The sequence below is a fragment of the Hypomesus nipponensis genome, chromosome 12, assembly GCF_054491055.1.
Source record: "Hypomesus nipponensis isolate SF chromosome 12, ASM5449105v1, whole genome shotgun sequence".
Lineage (NCBI taxonomy): Eukaryota > Metazoa > Chordata > Actinopteri > Osmeriformes > Osmeridae > Hypomesus > Hypomesus nipponensis.
In genome coordinates this window covers 14,251,563-14,277,263 of record NC_140372.1, presented here as the reverse complement: position 1 = coordinate 14,277,263, position 25,701 = coordinate 14,251,563, and the positions used below count along the sequence as shown (strand labels likewise).

The 25,701-nt window shown below is 42.6% G+C and overlaps 1 protein-coding gene, 1 long non-coding RNA gene and 1 pseudogene across 3 annotated transcripts in view; 1 reads left to right on the top strand and 2 right to left on the bottom strand.

Moving 5' to 3' along the window:
- Positions 1–24,519, bottom strand: part of LOC146261642 (uncharacterized) — a 50,913-nt gene extending 26,394 nt beyond the window's left edge. Inside the window, exons 1-15 of one of the 2 annotated variants that reach the window (XM_084667388.1) lie at positions 23,922–24,519; positions 23,739–23,816; positions 22,936–23,601; positions 22,417–22,560; positions 20,114–20,185; positions 19,663–19,781; positions 18,941–19,556; positions 18,758–18,835; positions 17,948–18,619; positions 17,617–17,760; positions 17,333–17,464; positions 16,527–17,198; positions 16,196–16,339; positions 15,902–16,033; positions 15,604–15,818 (exon numbers count right to left, since the gene is read on the bottom strand). In XM_084667388.1, coding sequence (XP_084523514.1) covers positions 15,741–15,818; positions 15,902–16,033; positions 16,196–16,339; positions 16,527–17,198; positions 17,333–17,464; positions 17,617–17,760; positions 17,948–18,619; positions 18,758–18,835; positions 18,941–19,556; positions 19,663–19,781; positions 20,114–20,185; positions 22,417–22,560; positions 22,936–23,601; positions 23,739–23,816; positions 23,922–24,518 — 4,344 coding nt within the window. In that variant the 5' untranslated portion in view covers position 24,519 and the 3' untranslated portion in view covers positions 15,604–15,740. Of the gene's footprint in view, positions 1–15,603; positions 15,819–15,901; positions 16,034–16,195; positions 16,340–16,526; positions 17,199–17,332; positions 17,465–17,616; positions 17,761–17,947; positions 18,620–18,757; positions 18,836–18,940; positions 19,557–19,662; positions 19,782–20,113; positions 20,186–22,416; positions 22,561–22,935; positions 23,602–23,738; positions 23,817–23,921 lie in introns of those variants that run through there. The other variant, XM_084667387.1, reaches the window with a different exon arrangement.
- LOC146261643 (Ig kappa-b4 chain C region pseudogene) lies at positions 7,003–7,572 on the top strand (annotated as a pseudogene).
- Positions 24,520–24,638: 119 nt separating the features above from the next.
- On the bottom strand, positions 24,639–25,475 carry LOC146261641 (uncharacterized). The gene is made up of 3 exons (XR_014724705.1): positions 25,367–25,475; positions 25,083–25,154; positions 24,639–24,744 (listed from the first exon to the last, which is right to left on the bottom strand). It is a non-coding gene; the product is annotated as an uncharacterized LOC146261641 (long non-coding RNA).
- Positions 25,476–25,701: the final 226 nt, after the last annotated feature.

The window sequence follows — 25,701 nt, the reverse complement described above, 5'->3', positions numbered from 1 at the left end:
TGTAGTTGAAGAAATGTGTGAACTGAGGCTTGAATTCTCAAAAATCAGACTCGCTGTCTCTCTCTCTAGTGGTCAGTGTGGGTACTTCAGAGTGTGAGTGGGTTAACAGAGTCCAGAAGACAGAACACTGTAACTCAGACTCCTGCAGTGAAAGCTGTTGTCCTTTAAATCATTAAATGAATGTCTCAAAGACTAATTATACCACGCTCCACAAATGAATGTAGACCAAGTATTAGTGTGTTACAGATTCCACTATTGACAGTGACAAGGGGACTCTAGCAAAGCTTCCTGTTAGTCTACATCAGGGGTGGGGAACCTTTTTTCTGCCAAGGGCCATTTGGATGTTTATAAAATAATTTGGGTCCGTACAGAATTATCAACTTAAAAAATGTGACTGCTATATTTGGTCAAACATTTAATTAACTCACCCCTTATATGATGGCTGGAACTGCTTCTCTTTGGTGAGGTTTGTGATGTTAGCTGGCAGGGCCGGATGCAGCCTGATTTGACTGGGGGTGCAGTAAACATTTCTCGGGGGTATCATGATAACGGAAAGGGATTGTATATATATTTTTTTATCGTTACTATTTTTGAGACTGCTGATTGATCCGAATGTTAATCAGGCTCGGAGCCTGACGTTGTAAACCTTTGCCCAAACCAACTACGTATTTTGGGTTTGATTTGATGCTAGAAAGGGAATTCCACACTTAATGCAAGCGCCCAGAGCGCGTGAGCACATTTTTTTTTTGTCGTTTTTTTTTTTTTGAGAGAGAATGAGTTCAGTAAGATCCCATTCAAAATATCTTACCCTTGGAGAGCATGGCCAGTAGTACGATGGACAGGAAGCTGAAAGACATGGCTGTCTCGAGGTTCTGATCCAGTGACTGACGAGCATTGGACAGGCATGGCTATAAACACTGCTGACTGCACAAACAACACACCCTCTATATGCACATGTTCCAGAGAGTCAACTTCAACTTTTGAGTCTGGTGTGGAGTCTCTGGTACCTTCTCCCAGATGGCAGGAGGCTGAACAGGGTGTGGGAGGAATAGGTTGCTTCAGCTTCATGCTGATTGCTATAGGGTGAAACAGGTGTTGTAGATGTCCGAGAGTGGGGGGGGGGGGGGAATGGGGCACCAGTGATCCTGCTGGCTGCATTCACTATACGTTGCAGGGTCTTTCTGTTGCATGCAGTGCAGCTTTAGTGCCATACAGTGATGCAGCTGGTCAGGTTGCTTTCAATGGTGCCCCGGTAGAATGTGCACATGATACTGGAGGTGCCGGGGCTCTCGTTCTCTTCAGTTTGTGGAGGAAGTAAAGTCGTTGGTGATCCTTCCTAGCTAGTGATGTGGTGTCGGTTGTCCAGGGGAGTTCGTCAGTGGTGTGCTCTGCCAGAAATGTTGCACTGCTGACCCTTTTGACAGCAGCGCAGTTGATGATCAGTGGTGGGTGCTTGGCGGTACCTCTCCTTTGTTTTCTCCACATAAAGAGAGAGGTTGTTATTCTTACACCACTTGGCCAGAAGGCTCACCTCCTTCCTGTAGTTTGTCTCATAGTTGTTGCTAATGAGTCCCACTACAGTTATGTCATCTGTAAACTTGATGAGGTGATTGTGGCTGTACCTCGGCACGCAGTCATGTGTCAGCCGGGTGAAGAGCTGGGGGCTGAGCACATATCCTTGGTGGACCTCAGTGGTCAGCATGATGATGCTGGATGTTTTGGTGCCGACCCCTTCACTTCTCTCAGTGAAAAAGTCCAGCAGCCATATGTTCACTCCAAGCCGGTCCAGTTTCCAGATTAGCTGCTGAGGGATGATGGTGTTGAATGCTGAACGAAAATGTATGAACAGCATTCTCACATACGACCCTTTAAGGTCCAGGTGTGTGGGGCTGGGTGGAGGACAGATGATGGAGCAGTTTGTCTCATATGCAAATTGAAGAGGGTCCAGGCAGGGTGGGAGGATGGATTTGATGTGCAGCATGACGAGCCGCTCAAAGCACTTCATGATAATGGAGGTCAGTGCAACAGGGCAGTAGTCATTGAAGCATGATGGAGGTGACTTCTTTGGCACAGTAATAATGTTGGTGGCTTTGAAGCACGTGGTAACAACAACCTGACTCTGAGAGGTGTTGAAGATGTCTGTGAAGACATATTTGAGCTCCTCTTTCAGTACACAACCAGGTATGTTGTCTGGACCAGCTGAAGTGTGTGGGGATGCCAGATTTGAGGTTTGAGTGAGACAGATGACAGAGGCAGAAAGGTAGATGAACATGACAGGGATGATAATTAAGAAGGCTGACTAGGATGATTGTGGTATTTTTAGAACACGTTATACTTTTTAAAATACTGTTCAGTACTTTTTCAGTGTCAGGGATGTTGATCAGCCTAATGAACACTAGTAAGTCTGAATGAATGAGCTAGTGAAGACATGTTTTAAACAAATATATAAAGATGATGTTTTGTTCTTGAGTCATTTCGTATTTAAACATTATGAGCTAAAAGGTTTTTAGGACTGCTTTGACATGAGGGTGGGATGGTTGACATATGAACATCACTGATATATTCAGCTCAGTGTGACAAAGGCCAGTCAGTGTTCCATGTCACTGTCTCTTCCCTCTCAGCACCTGCAGTAGGTCTCAGCTGTAGCAGTGCAGTCACTGTGCAGTCTGACTGAGGGAGGTTTTTGTACGGCTCTGTATCACTGTGTGAACACATGGACACTGTTCGGGTAGTGGAAACTCTGACAGTAGTAATCTCCTGCATCTTCAGCCTGGACTCCACTGATGGTCAGAGTGAAGTCACTATGTGAGCCTGTACCACTGAATCTAGATGAAGTCCCAGACTGAAGTGTTGTAGAGTAGTAAATGAGGAGTTTAGGAGCTTCTCCAGGTCTCTGGAGGTACCAGGCTAAACGGGGAGTAGAGGTTCCTGCTTGATACACATCACTGCTGGTTTTACACTGCAGAGAGACAGACTGTCCTGGGAGAACAGCTTTCACTGCAGGAGTCTGAGTCACACTGATCTGTCCTCTGGACTCTGGGTGTGAAAAGAGAAACAAAACATACATATAGCAAAAAACAGTTAACATCAGAGGTAATTCTGAAATTGATCAAATTCTGTATCTCTTACATGAAAGAACTCTCTTACCCTGTATGTAGACAGCTAGAGTCCAGATGAAGATGGTGATCAGAGTCATGGTTGTTGTGGGTTCTGTTGTCATGAAGGAGAAGCTCTCAGTCAGGAGGTGTTAAACTCACAGGACTATAAACACTCCCAGACCACTGAAGCATGTGCTGCCTATGCAAAGTGTCCTCTCTGTACAGTCAGACGTTTTTGGACTCACAGAGAAACTGTATTTGAAGAAATGTGTGAACTGAGGCTTGATGTCTCAAAAACCACAGTCTCTGTTACCCTCTAGTGGTCGGTGTGGGTACTTCAGTGTGTGAGTTTGTCCAGAACACTGTAACTCAGACTCCTGCAGTGAAAGCTGTTCTCCTTTAAATCATTAAATCAATGTCTCAAAGACTCCTTATACCACACTCCACAAATTAATGTAGAATAAGTATTTAGTGTTTTGATTGGTGCTGTACCTCGACACGCATTCATGTGTCAGCAGGGCAGTGGTAAAAGTAAGCCGGTACTGGACGGTACGCTGTACCGGGAAGAAATTTCGACACACGCACAGGCCCGTCGCGACGAGGCAAGCAAAACAATCAATTGCTTGTGGCGCCGAGCTGGCTTGGGGCCCCAAGACAACGACTGGTTAAGAATAAAATGCAACGACAAACGTGTGAGCGCCCCTTTGATAGTCAAAGCAGTAAAGTGCAATGACACTGTTATCGGGATCCCCCTCAAGGGGACCTTCTCATGTTTTCAGAGGCAGAAAGGTGGTTGATTGTTATAGTGTGGATGATGGTGATTAGGAAGGCTGACTATGATGATTGTGGTAGTTCTTTAATTACTGTCCAGTAATCTTTCACTATAAAGGATGTTGATCAGCCTGATGAATGTATAAGTCTCTGATGAACACTTGGTGTGAATGACAGTCAGTGAAGACATGTTTCAAACATATATATAAAGTTAATGTTTTGTTCTTCAATAAGTCATTTTCAATCTAAACGTTATGAGCTGAAATGTTTTCAAGAATGCTTTGACATGAGGATGGTTGACATATTGGCATCACTGATATATTCAGCTCAGTGTAACAAAGGCCAGTCAGACAGTTCCATGTCACTGTCTTTTCCATTACATTCAATTTACATTTAGCAGACGCTCTTATCCAGAGCGACTTAAGTACAGGTACATTCCCCCCGAGGCAAGTAGGGTGAAGTGCCTTGCCCAAGGACACAATATCATGTGGCACGGAAGGGAAACGATCCGGCAACCTTCTGATTACTAGCCCAACTCCCTCACCGCTCAGCCATCTGACTCCCTCTTCCCCCTCAGCACCTGCAGTAGGTCTCAGCTGTAGCAGTGCAGTCGCGTAATAGTAATCTCCTGCATCTTCAGCCTGGACTCCACTGATGGTCAGAGTGAAGTCACTATGTGATCCTGTACCACTGAATCTAGATGGAGTCCCAGACTGAAGTGTTGTAGCAATGTAAATGAGGAGTTTAGGAGCTTCTCCAGGTCTCTGGAGGTACCAGGATAGACACGGTTTACCTGAACTAAAACATCCTGTCAATACATCACTGCTGGTTTTACACTGCACAGAGACTGTCTGTCCTGGGAGAACAGCTTTCACTACAGGAGTCTGAGTCACAGTGATCTGTCCTCTGGACTCTGCAAAAGAGACAATATAGAGCTTGTTAAACACAATGTTGATCATGACAACATTTTGATTTTGAAAATACATTCATCTGACTCACATGTATAGTATACTTAAACACCTTTGTTAGGAATGTCATTGACTTCTTACCCTGAATGAAAAGAGTTAGGATCCACACAACGCTGATAATCAAAGACATGGTTGTTGTGGGTTCTGATGATATGAAGAACAGCTCTCAGTCATGAAGCGTTGAACCCACATATAAACACTCCCAGACTACTGAAGCTCATACATTCAGTATGCAAATAAGTCCAGTATCTATTTCAGTTACTGGGGATGTTCCCTGGAGATCTGAACATAATTATGTCCTTCTCCACAATGGTGTGAAGTATGTCTATATGGATATTAAATGTAACAATGAAAACATTTTTACAAAATCATATCTTTGAATAAGAATAAAAAGAGTGTTTTGTAATTGATGTCTAATGTATTGTCAGTGGATCATTCCTAAATGTTTTGAGAAGTTGAAGGACAGTCAGACATTCATGATGTCAATAACGTTCTGTCTAAAACATTGTTGACTATAAGCAGAGGTCATCTTCCTCATGTGGTGATGCCTGCTATCAGCAGCCTGTTCACTCATGCTTGGACTAAGTTCCTCAAATCAGTCAGTGAACACTTGTGTCGACTACAGCTGCTGGGATTCTCTGCTAGTAGAGTCTGTCCTCTGTGACTTCACCCCCACTGTTAAGTCTGGGATCAGCATGTAGAATAAAGGAATATACAACATGGATCACTGTCCTAGCTGCTCTCTAGGCTGTGGACAATATGGAGGAATACTAACAGTGGATCTAAGGCTGGAGACTGGCTCTTCTGTTGTCATGGACTCTGATGAGGACGACACATGAGAGGTTCACCAGAGTAGGTCCTGAAACATGGAGTAGGAATACAGGAAAGACCTAACTCACATGATGTTGGAGACAGAACCTCAGCTGCTGTTGAAGAGAGTGTAGTGCAGGATTGTGTAGTATGCTGTAGTACAGTGCAGTGTTTTCTGAGTCCAGGTTGTAGCAGACAGCAGCCGTATGCTCTGGTAGAGCTGCAGCATCACAACACACAGAGGTTTTTGTACGGCGACTTAACCAGAGTCAATCACTGTGGTGGACTTTTGGTGGAGGCACCAGACTGGATGTTGGAAGTAAGTATCTGAAAAAGATTCAATCTTCTCTTTGTTTGATTTAAAATATCGTTATATCAACTGTCACTTCTCAGAAAAAAAAAACTAATAATTAGGACAATTCTGAATCATTGCGTTTCAGAATTTTTCATTGAAAATAAACATAAAACTCAAAGGTTTTTCCTTACTCACTAAAGTAGCTATTAAAATGAATCACCCTGGAAGTATTCTTGCTTTTTAAACAACTTAACTTAAGTCTAAAGAAGCTGTGAAGTCAGCAGCAACAGGAGGAAGGTTTTTGTACGGGCAGTGATATTGATTGTATCACTGTGGTACACATTTGGTGGCGGTACCAGACTGGATGTTGGAAGTAAGTGAAAAACGTTACTGAAATGGATGTAACTTTTTGAGTGTCTGGTTTTTCATAGACCTGTCAAGGTTATTCTTTTTTTCAGTGTTCACTTCTATTTATTAAAATAAAATAAAAATACCAGCATGGGTAGACCATTACAACCTTAGAGATTTTTTTTTTCTTCATTGATCTACTTTCTGTTGAATTGTTTAAATAGCTTGATTAGAAAGTTTGTGTTCTTGCTTCATGTTAAAACCGTTTGTTCATGGGTGGATTTTTTAATCATCTAACATGATTTGACATGTGATTTTTGTATATGTAAGCCCTTCCATTTTTATATCCATACTTGTGTTAATATCTATTTTGTCTATTCATGAAGTACACTTTAGATTTTGACATTTTGCCAGGCTCAATTTATTGAATCCCATACCTGTAATGACCATAGTCATTTCCTGAAAGAACCCCTTAATTTGTTTTCTCATATATCAATATACTAACTCATGTTCAATGTAATTAATCAGTTTGATAACACTATGAAAACGTATTGAAGTTTTCAAATGAATTATAAGGTGTCAACGCTAAGAGGTTTGAGTCGTTGGTTGAAATAGCAGAAGTCCATCTCTGCCATCAAAGACAATCTCTTAAACTGCTGTGTAGTTGTGGAATCTGACATATTGTGTTTGTCTCCAGGTAACCGTGCCCCCACCCTGACGGTGCTGCCCCCTCCAGTGAGGAACTGTCCAGTAAGAGTACGGCCACGCTGATGTGTCTGGCCAACCAGGGCTTCCCCTCAGACTGGACCCTCACCTGGAAGGTGGACGGGAGCAGCAAGAAGAGCCAGGAGGCCAGCAGGGGGCTCCTGGAGAAGGACGGCCAGTACAGCTGGAGCAGCACCCTGACTCTCACTGCCCAGGAGTGGGCCAGGGTGCTGGAGGTGACCTGTGAGGCCCACCAGAGCTCCCAGCCTACGGTCACTCACACCCTGAAGAGAGAGCAGTGTTCTGAGTAGCCCCAGGCTCACACAGCCCTGTGGAGAGGGGCTGCTTCCTCTGCTGGGACTCTGTTCTGTGCTCAGCCATTCTCTGTTCCCCTGATGGTTCACATGCAGACTAACAGGGAGCTTTGCTAGAGTCCACGTGTCTCTGCTGTTTGTAGACTGAGGTTTATCAGTGCTGAAGTTGATGTGTTCCGCTGTCACCATTCACTCTGTTAGTTGGCTTTGCTTTGATGCTAGAATGTTGTTATTCTATTGGAAAATAAAGATTTCTTGTTGAACTTGAGACTGCTGAATTTTGACTTTAGTCATACGAATATTGATTGCAGTAATCAAAGAATGGGATTGTACATTGAAGATATCTCATTACAACATGCTATTGTTGTCAGATAAAGGAAGTAATACAAAAAATGATTATCAACCACTACTGTTTCACTGAAACGACAACTGTAACTGAATGTAGATATTATCCAGACCAAACTTCAGTCAGCTTCCATTCATCACTTAAATGTATCTGTCATCACGACACAACATATAGCCGGAGAGCTTACCTTTTACCACCAGGATAACATGAGATTGTGGTGTTCACCCATTATGGACAGACTCAACCAAATCTGATTCAGTCTGAATAACATTTGATTTAATTTATTAAAGACATTATTTAATTCTGCAGTGAGACAAAGGGTCCTTAGTCTGTAGGACCCATATAATCTTATAATTAAGTGATAATATTTCTTAATCTCCTGGGACCAGGTGAGCATCTGGTGACAGTGCTGCTCTATTCTGGGAGTAGCAGAACCAGCCACCCTGACTATGCAAATCTCAGTTTCACTCCCACAGCTCCAATCTACAGTTGAACAGTTGAGTCTAAAATACCCCGGCCTGGGCCAGGTGTGAGGGGGGCTGGTTTCATTAATATGGGGGGAGAGGAGGGGGGGCTTGTGAGTCATCTAACTCCTGTCTGAGATGAATGTAACACAGGAATGGAAGTGGTGACTTCCTCTAAAGTTTTCCTGTCAGAGTACTGACAGGACCATGTGATCTGATGTAGAAAACGTGACGACAGCAGTGAAGTGGGTGGTGATGCCAGATATTAGATTTCAGTGAAAAAGATGACAGAGGTAGAAAGGTAGTTGATCGTGATGGGGATGAAGATGATGATGATAATTAGGAAGGCTGACTAGGATGATTGTGGTCTTTTTAAAACAGTTTACACTTCTTAAATTACTGTCCAGTAATTATTCAGTATCAGGGATGTCGACCAGCCTGGTGAATGTATAACAGTCTCTGATGGACACTAAGTCTGAATGAGTCAGTGGAGACATGTTTAAAAAAAGGCATATAAAGATAATGTTTTGTTCTTCTATAAGTCCTTTCATATCGAAACGTCATGAGCCTAAAAGTTTTCAGGACTGCTGTGACATGAGAGTCAATGAGTTGACATAAGAATGTAATATCTGTTAACTATATCTGTTTAAATTAGTTACTATACTGTTGCTAAGCAGTAATGAAGTACAGCAGTGTTATGTTACAACACCTAATACATTTACATTACATTTACATTTACGCATTTAGCAGACGCTTTTATCCAAAGCAACTTCCAAGAGAGAGCTTTACAAAAGTGCATAGGTCACTGATCATAACAACGAGGTAGTCCCAAACATTGCGGGTAGCCAAAGCATATTCATTTAGTGCAGCACTTTAGCAGAAAAAAGGGTATTTGATGCTTTAATCGGAACACTGCTCCTAACTCACGCCTCACTTCTCAACCTCCCTCTTCCCCCAGTTCAGTGGTGACAAAGTGAGGAGTGCTATTTAATTCACCTGCACACCTTGAGATGAACAAGCATCAGATTCTTATTTAGAAAGAAGAAATACAAATCAAGAGAAGGGAGGGATGGGTTGCATCATCAGTGAGGCTGATTGCTATAGGGTGAGACGGGTATTGTAGATGTCCGAGAGGGGGGGGTGGGGGGTGGGAATGGGGCTGGCTGCATTCACTATACACTGCAGGGTCTTCCTGTTGCACACAGGGATGGTGGACCCCTGTGGTCAGCATGATGGTGCTGGATGTTTTGGTTCCGACCCCTAATGCTTGTGGTCTACCAATGAAGAAGTCCAGCAGCCAACTACAGAGATATATGTTCACTCCAAGCCGGTCCAGTTTCCAGATTATCTGCTGAGGGATGATGGTGTTGAATGCTGAACGAAAATCTATGAACAGCATTCCCACATACGACCCTTTAAGGTCCAGGTGTGTGGGGCTGGGTGGAGGGCAGATGATGGAGCATCATCAGTGGAGCAGTTTGTCCCATATGCAAATTGAAGAGGGTCCAGGAAGGGTGGGAGGATGGATTTGATGAGTTGCATGACTAGCCTCTCAAGGCAACCACCATTGCACTGACCTCTTGGTTATTGAAGCATGATGGAGGTGACTTTTTGGTACAGGAATAATGGTGGTGGCTTTGAAGCACGTGGGTGAATGGTATCATACTCACACTCACACATACCGATGGTATGCAAGGCGCCGGCATGCCCATCGGGAGCAACTTGGTGTTCAGAGTCTTGTTCAAGGATACTTCGGCACATGACCATAGGGTCACACAAACGTCAAATGACACGTCATAGTGTCATTTGACGTTTGTGTCTTGTCTCGGGGAGAATGTCCCTGTACTTACTATAAGTCGCTCTGGATAAGAGCGTCTGCTAAATGACTAAATGTACTTGAAGTAAAAGTAATGTAAGGGGAAAAAATGCCATCAAGGACAAAAGCTTAGGCCATGCCATAGGGGCCTATAGTGCACATCCCCACCTCCTTTAAAAAACATTTTTCTAAAGGCCATAATGATAATGTTATATTGAAATGTTAATGTAGAAGAGTTTGTGATGCATCTCTTTTGCATTTATGCCCATTGAAAATGAACGCATTTTAGTGCAATGCAAATACATTAAAGAACCGTGTATAACAGTAATGAACATTAAAATGTGTTTCATGGAGCGGAAAATATGATGACTAGTTGCCTATGAGTATTGTAATGGTGCAAAAAGTCAAACTTCAGAGGCATGTTATCAATAGCCTTTATTGGAATGTAATTGAAGCGAGATAGCGAGTTTTTGAAAGCCATTAGCTTGTGGTACTTGGGTGCGTAGAGCTTGCAGCACATTCGAAAGGAGTTGTTTTTGCATCCAACCATTTCGAAAAATTCTTCCAGGTACGGCCAGGGATGTCAAAGGGTTGGCTGGTCTTCCTGGCTACCAACCTCCTCACTGGTGCTTGGTTGGGTCATTTTGCTCGAGTTCTCTTGAGTCTCTGCCACGGACATCTGTGTACTAGGCTACATATGTCTGTGTCATGTGTATATATTTGTGTCATGTGCAGGTGCGATGGATCGCGTACCAAGTATCAACAACAATGCGGGTTCAGGTCTGGTCGTGGACTGACGTATCAGATCTTCACTCTGGCAAGGATCCTGGAGGGGGCTTGGGAGTATGCCCATCTGGTCTACATGTGTTTTGTGGATCTGGAGAAGGGTGATCCCTGTACACCAAAAGCGAGAGCTGTGTCATATTGAGGTGTAGTCGGGGTGGGGATGGGTTGCGGATCGGTGGGCTGGGGATTTCATCACAGCTTTTTGTGGATGATTTGTGGATCTTACCCCAAGTGAAGAAGTTCAAGTACTTTGGGTTGGTTGACATATGAATGTAGTATTGGTTAACTACATCTGTTTATCTTTGTTACTATACTGTTGCTAAGAATTAATGTATTACGGCAGTGTTATGTCACAACACCTTATAGGAAATGCACCTGGGCACTATTTGACTATGAGAATGGGATCACTATTCTGATCTCATTCTGATTCTGATTGCGGGGTTGTAGTGTTCACAAGGTTTTGTTGTTTGACTACACGACACAAACTATATTCCCGTCTCCTGCCTGGTTATTTACACAAATATTACAATGAACACCACTGATATATTCAGCTCAGTGTGACAAAGGCCAGTCAGTGTTCCATGTCACTGTCTCTTCCCTCTCAGCACCTGCAGTAGGTCTCAGCTGTAGCAGTGCAGTTACTGTGCAGTCTTACTGAGGGAGGTTTTTGTACGGCTCTGTATCACTGTGTGAACACGTACACACTGTTAGGGTAGTGTAAACTCTGACAGTAGTAATCTCCTGCATCTTCAGCCTGGACTCCACTGATGGTCAGAGTGAAGTCACTCCCAGATCCACTGCCACTGAATCTAGATGCAGTCCCAGTGTGGAGCGTTTTAACAGTGTGGATCAGGAGACTGGGTTGTTCTCCAGGTTTCTGGAGGTACCACGCTAGACACTGGTGACCCCATGATTGACCATTGTAACAATTTCCATACACATCACTGCTGGTTTTACACTGCAGAGAGACAGACTGTCCTGGGAGAACAGCTTTCACTGCAGGAGTCTGAGTCACAGTGATCTGTCCTCTGGACTCTATGGGTGAAAAGAGAACTTTATTACCATACAAAAGCATCTATTTTAACTCAGTTAACAGGAGAACATAATTTAATCATCCGTCGTTTGAGCTGTTTGAATATCTTGTGTTTCATAGAACTCTCTTACCCTGTATGTAGACAGCTAGAGTCCAGATGAAGATGGTGATCAGAGTCATGGTTGTTGTGGGTTCTGTTGTCATGAAGAAGAAGCTCTCAGTCAGGAGGTGTTAAACTCACAGGACTATAAACACTCCCAGACCACTGAAGCATGTGCTGCCTATGCAAAGTGTCCTCTCTATACAGACAGACTTTTTTGGACTCCAGAGAAACTGTAGTTGAAGAGATGTGTGAACTGAGGCTTGATGTCTCAAAAACCACAGTATGTTTCTCTCTAGTGGTCAGTGTAGGTACTTCAGTGTGTGAGTGGATTTACAGAGTCCAGAAGACAGAGCACTGTAACTCAGACTCCTGCAGTGAAAGTTGTTCTCCTTTAAATCATTAAATCAATGTATCGAAGACTCCTTATACCACACTCCACAAATGACTGTAGAACAAGTATTTAGTGTTTACAGTTTCCACTATTGACAGTGACAAGGGGACTCGAGCAAAGCTTCCTGTTAGTCTTCATTAGAGGTGGGGAACCTTTTTTCTGCCAAGGGCCATTTGGATATTATAGAATCATTCAGGGGCCGGACAGAATTATCAATTTAAAAATATGCCTGCCATATGTGGTCAAACATTAAATTAACTCACCCCTAATATGATGGCTGGAACTGCTTCTCTTTGGTGAGGTTTGTGGACCCACAGAGAAACTGTAGTTTAAGAGACTGGTGCATAGTGCCCGTGATAAAATTGGTGTCACAAACATACAGACGCTTGGAATTATAGATCAGGCTCAAACACTCATTATACCACAAACACAAACCACTCATTATATCACAAATGCAAACACTCATTATGCCATGTATTCCACAAATGAATGTAGAACAAGCATGGGCGTCAGCAGCATTTTGAAAGTGGAGGACACACATTTTGCCCCAAATTTTTTGGGTTAGGGTTAGAATTTTTAAAAAGATGTAGATGCAATTTCCCGCATTCTGGTGCATTTACCACAACTATTACTACCGTAGTTGTTATATGTATATTGAGGGGATGGACATTTAAATAATTTGAAAACTAAACTTCCCAATAAGCAATGGGACATCTTCAACTACCTGTCACCTTTCAGCACTCACCTCAGCAACAGAGCTGTCTCCACTGCCCCTGCATGCTGCCCCTGCCTCTGACTCACTCTCAATCTCAATCTCAACCACCTAGGCTATATCAGGAGACATGGAGATGCATTGAGCATTCTTTCATATTGATAATTGACATAAGCTTAATGTAGATTGTTCTTATGAAGATTTCTGAGATGTAAATCATGTTATCAGCGTATCAAATCCACAATTGGTATAAATTTAGAAGCCTAATAATTATGAAGGCTACATAAATTAGCATCTCCCTAAAGCATAAACTGGACAGTTCAGAAATGGTCAAATGTGTGTTCAAACATGTAGTCTTTTCCACAGATCATATCCTTAGGATGTAAGCTTTCAGAAAATACACGGGTTAGGTGGTTGAATCTGTTTCCCTAAATGGCACAGCCCAAAAAAGTAACAGCCATATACCCCATCTACCAATTTCATTTATTATGCATGGGCAGCATACTAATATGGAGAGAAGGACGTGTCTCTTGTCTCATTAGATAACATCCTGAGGGTATAAGCTTTCAGAGGATATATGATTTTAATGGTTGAATCAGTTTTGCCTTCATGTTACAGACTAACATAGTAGTAAATAAATGCACGAATTGCCAAAATTACAAGCTGAGCAACCTTGTTAAATTTGGAAGACAATTCTTAAAAAGGGGTTTTCTTTCTTTTCCAGTCGTTAGAAAAACTAGCTTGTTAGCTAAGGTTATCTCCAGATTAGCTCACGGTTGTTATGGCAATAAAAAAAAACAATTTCTTTTGTAGCTACTTGGAAAAAACATCCTTGTCATCTCTTTCTGCCTGAAACAGACGCCTAGGTCTGAACACGGCCAAAAGCACAACATATTTCAGACCCAGATTAAGAAATCAACAAATGCTCTTCCACTTGTTATGGGTAAATACCCAGAACCTGTTCGAGGATATATATAATATATATATTAGACATTCTCTGGTGCATCTGTGGGGGTAGCTGCAACGTAATCTTGTGACGTTGCTAGTCCGTAACCGTGAATGTAACCGAACAAGAATGTAAACATAGACTGTGGAAGAAATTTAGATTTCCTGTGTGCTTACATTATTCACTAATCAAGAGAACTAGTCATTGGATACTAATTAGTAGGTTCTCATGTAAGCTTGCTATCAATAAGAGTAGAACGTGTCTGTGTCAGGGTTAATAGATGTTCGAGATCAGGAGAAAGTACTGGCTAAATGTTCCTTGTCATGACTTCAAGGACAGCTCCAACTATGAACTCTCTAGTCTGAGTGCTCATGTGTGGGGAGCTGTGAATCTCTTTCTCTGAGACTGTTGTAACGTCATTACTGCCTGACTGTCACTATCTATGTTTACATTCTTGTGCCCTATAAAAGATGGTCCACCGGCCTTCAGGGCTGAGAGAGATATGATTGAGACCTTAGCCTGGTGTTGTGTTGTCATTTATTGTCAGAGGTCTGGTTTTCTCTCCAATCTGCAGATTGATAAAAACTTATTAAAATCCAGAACTCAACTGAACTTAGTCACTCCGTTTATGAAGAGACGGACAAAACACTTTCTTCATCATCACCCCCCCCCCTCACACACACACACACGCAAAAAATCCTTTCTTACTCCCCCGTGTTTTGACTTGGTGTTTGGGTGATTTCGGGACTATCTCCTCCCTGAGGGCAGGGGAGTGAGAGAGCGAGATCTCTGTTATTGTTATATCGCCCAGTGGAGATGAGAGGTGACCTTTACCTGTTTGGTGGTGTTAGAATGAAACGTATCACTGTCTGAGGTTCTATGGGATCAGAAAGCTATACACACACACACACACGCACAGACACACACACGCACACACATGCACACACACAAACACAACATGTGCAAGATAACCCCTCAGTACTCACAGGTGGTCCTACAGGTCCAGGGGGGCCACTCTCTCACAACACACACACACACACACACACTAACACACAAACGCTCTCACACACTGTTATTGTTGCTGTCTGTTACATTAATTTTCTTACAGAACAGAGTGTTGTCTGATAAAGTGATTCAATAACAGTACAGAATACTGTCTAATATAGTAGTTGTAGAACATCATGGAATATTGTCTGATACAGAGGTTCTCTTTCAGTACAGAACACTCTGATATAATAACAGACAGTATAGATTGTCCAAGAAGATGACGGGGTGTGTATTCATTATTTAGGTCTGATAAGAGCCCTTTTCCTATTGTTGGAAATGTGATCATGTATCCATGTATTTAAACCCATCTATGTTGAAATTCTGAAAATGGTCACTTTGCAATGCAGAGGTGGACCAAGTACACAGCTCCATGACTCCATGACGATACTGATCAAAATGACAACAATTGAAAGTTGAACTAAATGAATGTGTAGTAGATACTTTAAGATTTAACATATTCATTTATCAGGTGCTTTAATCCCAAGTGTTCATCCTAATATCACTATTGAAATGAATCTTGCGGGAAAGACAGATTTTCTTTTATCTGCTATTAAATGTGAAAAAGGGATAGAAGTACAAAAATTGAAAAAGTGAAAATTGTTAAGCAAATGGAGAATACAAAATATATTTAAGAAAGGATTTTGTTTTGCAGTGGCTTTGGAGGCTTGTTTTGGGCTTCACTGTTGGTCATTGGCATAGTCCGTGGCTTTTTCCTCCCAGACTTGGTTCACGGCCCCAACTGTGTCTTGAAGCAGGTAATCAAAAACATTGTTAGCCAGTTTCATTTTCAGTTTGTATTCATCTTCCTGCCAATTCTGCATTTGCTGTTCATCCATAGGCGTTTGTCCATAGGCAACTCTTCCAACTGAAAAAGTGGTAAAGATGTTGTCAAATTAAATATGTATAAAGAGAGTGAGACAGAGAAAGGAACCTTATTTCAAGTCTTACCAGAATCTTGACAAATCTAGCGTGCTTTTTCCTCTTGAGGCAAGCACTAAAGGTCATCCCAAATTTTTGGGTTAGGTCAACTTTTTTGTGCTTCAGCTTTAAGGCTTTCAAAACCTCGTCGGTTATGAAATCCTTCATGAGAGACATGGAGAGAAAGGGTTAGGGTTACTTGACAAAATGCAATTTAAATGTCTAAAAACAGAGAAGAGGACAGACACATTGGCAGTCCCATAGAATAAAAGAAACCACCATTCTACAATGTCTAAACTCACGAATGCACCTCTCCTCTCTCACCTGAACCTCTTGCAGGTTGTTGAAGTTGCTGATGTTGCACTTGTACAGATGCTGCCTGGGTACAGGCTTCTCCCATGGCCTCCAGGGCTTCTCTCCCTGTGGGTAGATATCCTTCAGGATCTCCCAGGTAAGGTCAGACACAGCCTTGACACATCAACAGAAAGGACAAAGGTTCAATACTTAGCTACAATATAATGAACTCAGAAACACACTTCTTAAATATAAGAGATACCTATCTAGGACAATATAATGTCTTAGTGTACTATATTTCAAGTAAACAATCCCTGTTTGACACTGTATTGTCCTTGGGAGCTTGTCAGGGATCACTTACCATCCGGTAGCTCCGCCTACTTCTGGTGTCCATGTTATCTCCCTGAGAATAGACGCCCAGTGGGATGTCTGGCTTCAAGGCATCAGTGAGGACACGTGGGCCCCTGCCCAGCTGGCAGCTCATCCACATCTGCTGGCTGGCCAGGTGCACCAGCCTGGTGACCTCTGCCACGTCGTGGGGCACCACCATTGGGACTTTGGTGTCAGTTTTGGAGGGCTCTATGGCTTTTTGTTTTTTCTGACCTGCCTTGGACTTGGTGGTGAGACTAAAGTCATCATCAAACCGATCTTGACCAAGTTCATCGATCAATTCATCAAGCTCATCCCTCATTTTCTTGACTGTCGACGGGTCACTTGGGCATATGTCTTCTTTAGCTTTGCTGTCAACCAGTGTTGATGGGACAGGGTGAATACTGTTGAATGTTTCTTCAAGGACTACCTGTACCTGCTTCATGTCCTCGTCTCCCTCTAAACTCTCCTCCTTCACCGCCTTCTCCTTTTTCTCTGACTCATCACTCTTCACATTGACATCCATCACCACCTCTTCCAGCACAGTCTCTCCCTGTGCTTCCAACAGCTCTTCCAACACCTTGTCCTTCTCAAGTATCTCTTCTGGAGTATCTATTTTCTTCTGAAGTCCATATGACAGCAGAACACTTTGAGTGAGGGGTTGCTACATGAAATACAGAAATCACAATACAACATGCATGTTTTTATATTTGTATTCCAATCCGTATGTCTCTACCAGTCAGCTTCAAACACAAACATTATGAAAGGGTACGAAAGGAACCTTAGTTTAAGTCTTACCAGAATTTTGACAAATCTAGCGTGCTTTTTCATGTTGATGCAAGCACCTAAGGTCATCCCCAATTTTTGGGTTAGGTCAACTTTGTTGTGCTTCAGCTTTAAGGCTTTCAAAACCTCGTCAGTTATGAAATCCTTCATGAGAGAGACAGAGAGAAAGTCTTGACAAAATGCAATTTAAATGTCTAGAAACAGAGAAGAGGACAGACACATTGGCAGTCCCATAGAATAAAAGAAACCACCATTCTACAATGTCTAAACTCACGAATGCACCACTCCTCTCTCACCTGAACCTCTTGCAGGTTGTTGAAGTTGCTGATGTTGCACTTGTACAGATGCTGCCTGGGTACAGGCTTCTCCCATGGCCTCCAGGGCTTCTCTCCCTGTGGGTAGATATCCTTCAGGATCTCCCAGGTAAGGTCAGACACAGCCTTGACACATCAACAGAAAGGACAAAGGTTCAATACTTACCTACAATATAATGAACTCAGAAACCCACTTCTTAAATATAAGAGATACCTATCTAGGACAATATAATGTCTTAGTGTAATATATTTCAATTAAATTATCCCTGTTTGACACTGTATTGTCCTAGGGTACTTGTCAGGGATCACTTACCATCCGGTAGCTCCGCCTACTTCTGGTGTCCATGTTATCTCCCTGAGAATAGACGCCCAGTGGGATGTCTGGCTTCAAGGCATCATTGAGGACACGTGGGCCCCTGCCCAGCTGGCAGCTCATCCACATCTGCTGGCTGGCCAGGTGGACCAGCCTAGTGACCTCTGCCACGTCGTGGGGCACCACCATTGGGACTTTGGTGTCAGGTTTGGAGGGCTCTATGGCTTTTTGTTTTTTCTGACCTGCCTTGAACTTGGTGGTGAGACTAAAGTCATCATCAAACCGATCTTGACCAAGTTCATCGATCAATTCATCAATCTCATCCCTCATTTTCTTCACTGTCGACAGGTCACTTGGGCATATGTCCTCTTTAGCCTCGCTGTCAACCAGTGTTGATGGGACAGGGTGAATACTGTTGAATGTTTCTTCAAAGACTACCTGTACTTGCTTCAGGTCCTCGTCTCCCTTCAAACTCTCCTCCTTCACTGCCTTCCCCTTCTCCTTTGACTCATCACTCTTCTCGTTGACATCCTTCACCTCCTCTTCCGGCACAGTCTCTCCCTGTGCTTCCAACAGCTCTTCCAACACTTTGTCCTTCTCAAGTATCTTTTCTGGAGTATCTATTTTCTCCTGAAGTCCATATGACAGCAGAACACTTTGAGTGAGGTCTTGCTACATGAAATACAAAAATGACAAACACAAAATGCATGTTTTTATATTTGTATTCCAATCCCTATGTCTCTACCTGTCGGCTTCAAACACAAACATTAATGTGCAGACATACCCAGACATGTAACTAGACAGACTCACCTTGAGCTGTTTGAGGCTATGGCAAGTAATGTCAGGGGACTGATCTCTGAGTAATCCCCAGGTCAGGTCAAATACAGCCTTTATAGCACACAGCAGCAAACAAGTTATAAACCCACTCACAGAGCAACATCATTAATAAACAAAGTTTTGTCACACACAAAATGTTCAGTTAGTGCCACTCACCACCATGTAGGAACGATGCGTGCTGAACCCCTTAATCCCTTTGTGGGAAAACTTGCTGAGGTAGTACACTGGGATCGAAGGCTTGTCGATATCATGGAGCAGACGAGGCCCTTGGAGCAATTTAAAGAAGTCCCAGAAAATATAAGTGGCTTGGCTCACCAGCCATGTCACATAGGAAGCTTCCTCAGTTTTGGAGAGACCCTTGACACCGAGCCCTGGTGTCACAAGAACCCTCACAGAGTCCTTATCAGAATCCTCTGAGGTCTCTTTGTCCTCCTGCTCAATTGCTTTGTTCGCTGCCTCGTCGTTCTCCACCTTAACAATCTCCTCCTTAATCACCTCCTCAATTTGCTCCTTTATCTCCTCCTCAATCTTCTCCTTCATTTCTCGCTCCACTTCAGACTGAGCAACCAACTCGACATCGGTGTTGTTCTCTTTCAGCTCACAGGGGCCTGGGAGACCCTGTTTTGTCACCTGGTACATCTCCTCATCGTTGGAGTGCCTCATGTTTGCCAGGGTCCCAATGCAGGTCTTCATGATGGGATCGGGAAATGTGGTCTGGCTGCCAAAAGACCTGACAGGAGCAGGGGTATCAGGAATGGATGCCATGATGCGACTGGAAAAGCGATTCAGAAAAGGGATTTTTTTATTCAGGAAGACATTACAAAGCATTCCTATTCTGAGATTAATAATATGGTCACATATTGATGAGGATGATTTACAAGCCAGTGTTGAATGTGGCATTTCTCCATTTCTGGTTCTCAGAGGTTTTCTGGGACTGAAGGGGAGGGCCTATTGCCATGGAATCCATGTCCCCAGTTTGAGGGGGTCCCAATAATCCCTGTGGAAATTATTATTATTAGTTTTACACTCACACACATACACTCACACACATACACTCACACAAGCACACTCACACTAGATACTTTACATAATCAAAACCAAAGTATAGAAAGAATCAAGGACGCATCTTTGCGTCTCTCAGACAGCTACCATAATAGGCCTACTTGGTGACTTATCCATATCATCACAGTAAATACAAGACTTCAACCAGAAAGGTTCCCATAGCACTAGGAAGGCTGTCGTAGAAACACACTATGTTGTAGCATTGTATTACAGGAGACCCTTTGACCAAAGAGAAGGCCTATTTTACATGTGCATGTGTCTTCTTACCCAGTTAATACAGATGGTCTGTGTTGGCCTAACCCTTTCAGGAAGCTTAGAGTTCTGTTTCTGCCTCAATACCTGAGGAAATATAGTTTTGATTAGAGTTCATGTATATAAAAAAAGAAACAGATACATTTTACCACCCAGTAAACTCAGTTTTAAACAGAGCACAGTAATCTATTTTACCTCGGCAAGAATATCTTTCCATTTCATCTGAATGTGGCCATTTGACCACCTGCTGTTACAGATTTTCTAAAACAAGAATTGTTTTCTAAAATAACTTACTTTTGTTGTTGTCCTCCAAAATTGGTCAAATGTGAAGGAACTATTGTCAAGTTAAAATATTTCATATAACACACTGAATAAACGTTCTGCTTGAGAGTTGAGGAGTGAATGTCAGAAAACTGTTTGAATGTTACATTCTAAAACATGTCATGTGTCATAAAAGCATTATGTCATAATTCATAGGATAGTAAAAAATGTCTCACATCCATCAAATTCAACATGAAAGTTCTAGAACCAAATTAATCCACCTACATTGACCATTCTGTCATGCAATATGTACATTTTTTATCTGTCAGACCATTAGGGTGTCCCTATAGAGTTTTTACGACTGTAATTTCTCACAGATTCATAATCCTGCCATAAAAACAGTGGCTGTTTTTTTTCAGTGCTGTAAGGCAAATGGAAGCAACTTATCGACAGTTTTCATGCATTAGCCAAGTACAAAACAATATAATTGTATTGATTAAGTTCCGTCAAAAAAGGAAACAATTACAAAAGTATCTTTGCTCCCACAAACAAGCTCCAGTTATAAACATCGTGGACGTGATATTAATTTAAACAATAGATTTGAAGACAATATTACAGTTGTATTATATTTATAGTTATTTACAGAATTACAAAATGCTAATAGAATAGTTATTTTAGTACAGCATATTGTCTGATACAGGAGTTCTATTACAGTACAGTATACTGTCTGATACAATAGTTTTGCTTTAGTACTGAATACTAATACAGGAGTTCTATTACAGTACAGAATAGCGTCTGATGGGTATGGTCCATTCTGACACGTGCTTTCCCAGGACATCTGTGTTGATGTTTATTTGTAGAAAATACAAATGTATTTATTATGTGTTCTTTATCAGGCCAGGACCATGATTCTGCCTGTCTGTGTCTGGACCAATTTAACAAGACAACATTCGAAGACACAGTCTTAGAGGAGTCAAACAAGTTGAATACTTTCATCATGAAAAATGTGCTTGTTGCCAACAACATATGGTGTATATTATATTATTGTTTGGAACATGTGTGATTAGTAAGTGACAATGAAAAATCACCTCCAGATCTCAGGGGAATTACTTTTGGTCCAGTGGTGGCTTAAATAACATATTAAACCCACCTGTTGCGTCAGTGCAGTAACTGAAGCAATTTAGTATACATATAGTTTATATAGTATATAGCTCTACAGTAGGCTTGCCTGAGAAAGGTAAACACGGAAGAGAGCGATCGTTCTCACGACATGGGGGCCGTGCCTTATCTGAGGGTCAGGTTGGTTTAGCCCTGTGTCATGCTGGCCAGCATGGTAAGTGAGACCAAGGAGCTGGTGATGGGGGGTGGGCGGTGGGGTGGGTGGTAGACGGAGTCTGTTTTCCGTGACCAAACAACTGTCAGACAGATTATCTGTGCCTGTCTGCCCTCCCACCCCCAACACACCCACACAAGCACAACCCCACAAAAACTAATTAACACACACACACACACAAACACACACACACACACTCCATGTGATGGAAGTGAGGTCATGCTATGGAACCAGCACCACCGGCCTCGAGTGCTTGCTCAAAAGTATCTCATTAACACACGAGCACACAAAAACAAACTCCGGTGACAAATGTAAGCAGTTACACCATAGAGTTCTGTTCAAACCTCTTACAGTGAATGATAGATGCACTACAGACCTGTGGTCACAAGATGGAGGGCTCACCTTGTTTGGCCACAGTGCATTGAGTGCTTTGGTTGCGCTTTGGTTGTTTATCAAACCTACATAACAAAAAATAAATGTCCTGACGTCTCCTATATTCACCCCCTTAATCTTACAGCTGTCTACACCTCTCTACCTCTCTCCCGTGACAAAAGTCGTGCCCAGGACATGACCTCAGACCTTTGTGTTTGTTGATAACACCATGGTACTGTATCAGTGTGTGTGCATTTGTGTGTGTCTTTGTGTATGTTTGCATTTGCATGTGTGCGTGTTTGTGTGTGTTTGCTTTTGTGTGAAACTCACAAATGCACCACTCCTCTCTCACCTGAACCTCTTGCAGGTTGTTGAAGTTGCTGATGTTGCACTTGTACAGATGCTGCCTGGGTACAGGCTTCTCCCATGGCCTCCAGGGCTTCTCTCCCTGTGGGTAGATATCCTTCAGGATCTCCCAGGTAAGGTCAGACACAGCCTTGACACATCAACAGAAAGGACAAAGGTTCAATACTTAGCTACAATATAATGAACTCAGAAACACACTTCTTAAATATAAGAGATACCTATCTAGAACAATATAATGTCTTAGTGTACTATATTTCAAGTAAACAATCCCTGTTTGACACTGTATTGTCCTTGGGTGCTTGTCAGGGATCACTTACATTTAGTCATTTAGCAGACGCTTTTATGCAGAGCGACTTACAGTAAGTACAGGGACATACCCCCCGAGGCAAGTAGGGTGAACTGCCTTGCCCAAGGACACAACGTCATTTGGCGCAGCCGGGACCTTCAGACCTTCAGATTACTAGCCCAATTCCCTAACCTCTCAGCCACCTGACTCCCCACTTACCATCCGGTAGCTCCGCCTACTTCTGGTGTCCATGTTATCTCCTTGAGAATAGATGTCCAGTGGGATGTCTGGCTTCAAGGCATCAGTGAGGACACGTGGGCCCCTGCCCAGCTGGCAGCTCATCCACATCTGCTGGCTGGCCAGGTGGACCAGCCTGGTGACCTCTGCCACGTTGTGGGGCACCACCATTCGGACTTTGGTGTCAGGTTTGGAGGGCTCTATGGCTTTCAGGTTTTTACGACCTGCCTTGGATTTGGTGGTGAGACCAAAGTCATCATGTAACCAATCTTGGCCAAGTTCATCGATCAATTCATCAAGCTCATCCCTCATTTTCTTGACTGTCGACGGGTCACTTGGGCATATGTCCTCTTTAGCCTCGCTGTCAACCAGTGTTGATGGGACAGGGTGAATACTGTTGATTGTTTCTTCACAGACTACCTGTACCTGCTTCATGTCCTCGTCTCCCCCTAAACTCTCCTCCTTCACTGCCTTCTCCTTTGACTCATCACTCTTCTCGTTGACATCCTTCACCTCCTCTTCCAGCACAGTCTCTCCCTGTGCTTCCAACAGCTCTTCCAACACTTTGTCCTTCTCAGGTATCTCTTCTGGAGTATCTATTTTCTCCTGAAGTCCATATGACAGCAGAACACTTTGAGTGAGGTCTTGCTACATGAAATACAAAAATAACAAACACAAAAGGCATGTTTCATATTTGTATTCCAATCCCTATGTCTCAACCAGTCGGCTTTCAACACAAACATTAATGTGCAGACATACCCAGACATGTCACCAGACAAACTCACCTTGAGCTGTTTGAGGCTATGGCAAGTAATGTCAGGGGACTGATCTCTGAGTAATCCCCAGGTCAGGTCAAATACAGCCTTTATAGCACACAGCAGCAAAAAAGTTATAAACCCACTCACAGAACAACATCATTAATAAACAAAGTTTTGTCACACACAAAATGTTCAGTTAGTGCCACTCACCACCATATAGGAACGATGCGTGCTGAACCCCTTAATCCCTTTGTGGGAAAACTTGCTGAGGTAGTACACAGGGATCGAAGGCTTGTCGATATCATGGAGCAGACGAGGCCCTTGGAGCAATTTAAAGAAGTCCCAGAAAATATAAGTGGCTTGGCTCACCAGCCATGTCACATAGGAAGCTTCCTCAGTTTTGGAGAGACCCTTGACATCGAGGCCTGGTGTCACAAGAACCCTCACAGAGTTCTCATCAGAATCCTCTTTGTCCTCCTGCTCAATTGTTTTGTTCGCTGCCTTGTCGTTTTCCACCTTAACAATCTCCTCCTCAATCACCTCCATTTGATCCTTTGTCTCCTTATTAATCTTCTCCTTCATTTCTCCCTCCACTTCAGACTGAGCAACCAACTCGACATTGGTGTTGTTCTCTTTCAGCTCACAGAGGCCTGGGAGACCCTGTTCTGTCACCTGGTACATCTCCTCATCTTTGGAGTGCCTCATGTTTGCCAGGGTCCCAATGCAGGTCTTCATGATGGGATCGGGAAATGTGGTCTGGCTGCCAAAAGACCTGACAGGAGCAGGGGTATCAGGAATGGATGTCATGATGCGACTGGAAAAGCGATTCAGAAAAGGGATTTTTTTATTCAGGAAGACATTACAAAGCAATCCTATTCTGAGATTAATAATATGGTCACATATTGATGATGATGATTTACAAGCCAGCGTTGGCGTTTCTCTATTACTGGTTTTTAGAGGTTTTCTGGGACTGTAGGGGAGGGCCTACTGCCATGGAATCCATGTCCCCAGTTTGAGGAGGTCCCAATAATCCCTGTGGAAATTATTATTATTAGTTTTACACTCACACACATACACTCACACAGCCACACTTATACACACGAGATACAGTCACCCATTGATACTTTACATAATCAAAACCAAAGAATAGTAAGAATCAAGGACGCATCTTTGCGTCTCTCAGACAGCTACCATAATAGGCCTACTTGGTGACTTATCCATATCATCACAGTAAATACAAGACTTCAACCAGAAAGGTTCCTATGGTCCTAGGAAGGCTGTCGTAGAAACACACTATATTGTAGCATTGTATTACAGGAGACCCTTTGACCAAAGAGAAGGCCTATTTTACATGTGCATGTGTCTTCTTACCCAGTTAATGCAGATGGTCTGTGTTGGCCTAACCCTTTCAGGAAGCTTAGAGTTCTGTTTCTGCCTCAATACCTGAGGAAATATAGTTTTGATTAGAGTTCATGTTTATAAACAGAAACAGGTACATTTTACCACCCAGTAAACTCAGTTTTAATCAGAGCACAGTAATCTATTTTACCTCGGCAAGAATATCTTTCCATTTCATCTGAATGTGGCCATTTGACCACCTGCTGTTACAGTTTGTCTGTTTTCTAAAACAAGAATTGTTCTCTAAAATAACTTACTTTTGTTGTTGTCCTCCAACATTGGTCAAATGTGAAGGAACTATTGTCAAGTTAAAATATTTAGTTTGAACACACTGAATAAACGTTCTGCTTGAGAGTTGAGGAGTGAATGTCAGAAAGCTGTTTGAATGTTACATTCTAAAACATGTCATGTGTCATAAAAGCATTGTGTCATAATGCATAGGAGAGTAAAAAATGTCTCACATCCATCAAATTCAATATGAAAGTTCTAGAACCAAATCAATCCACTTACAATAACCATTTTGTAATGCAAAATGCTTAATTGTTTAATCTGTTAGACCATTAGGGTGTCCCTATAGAGTTTTTTTGAATAT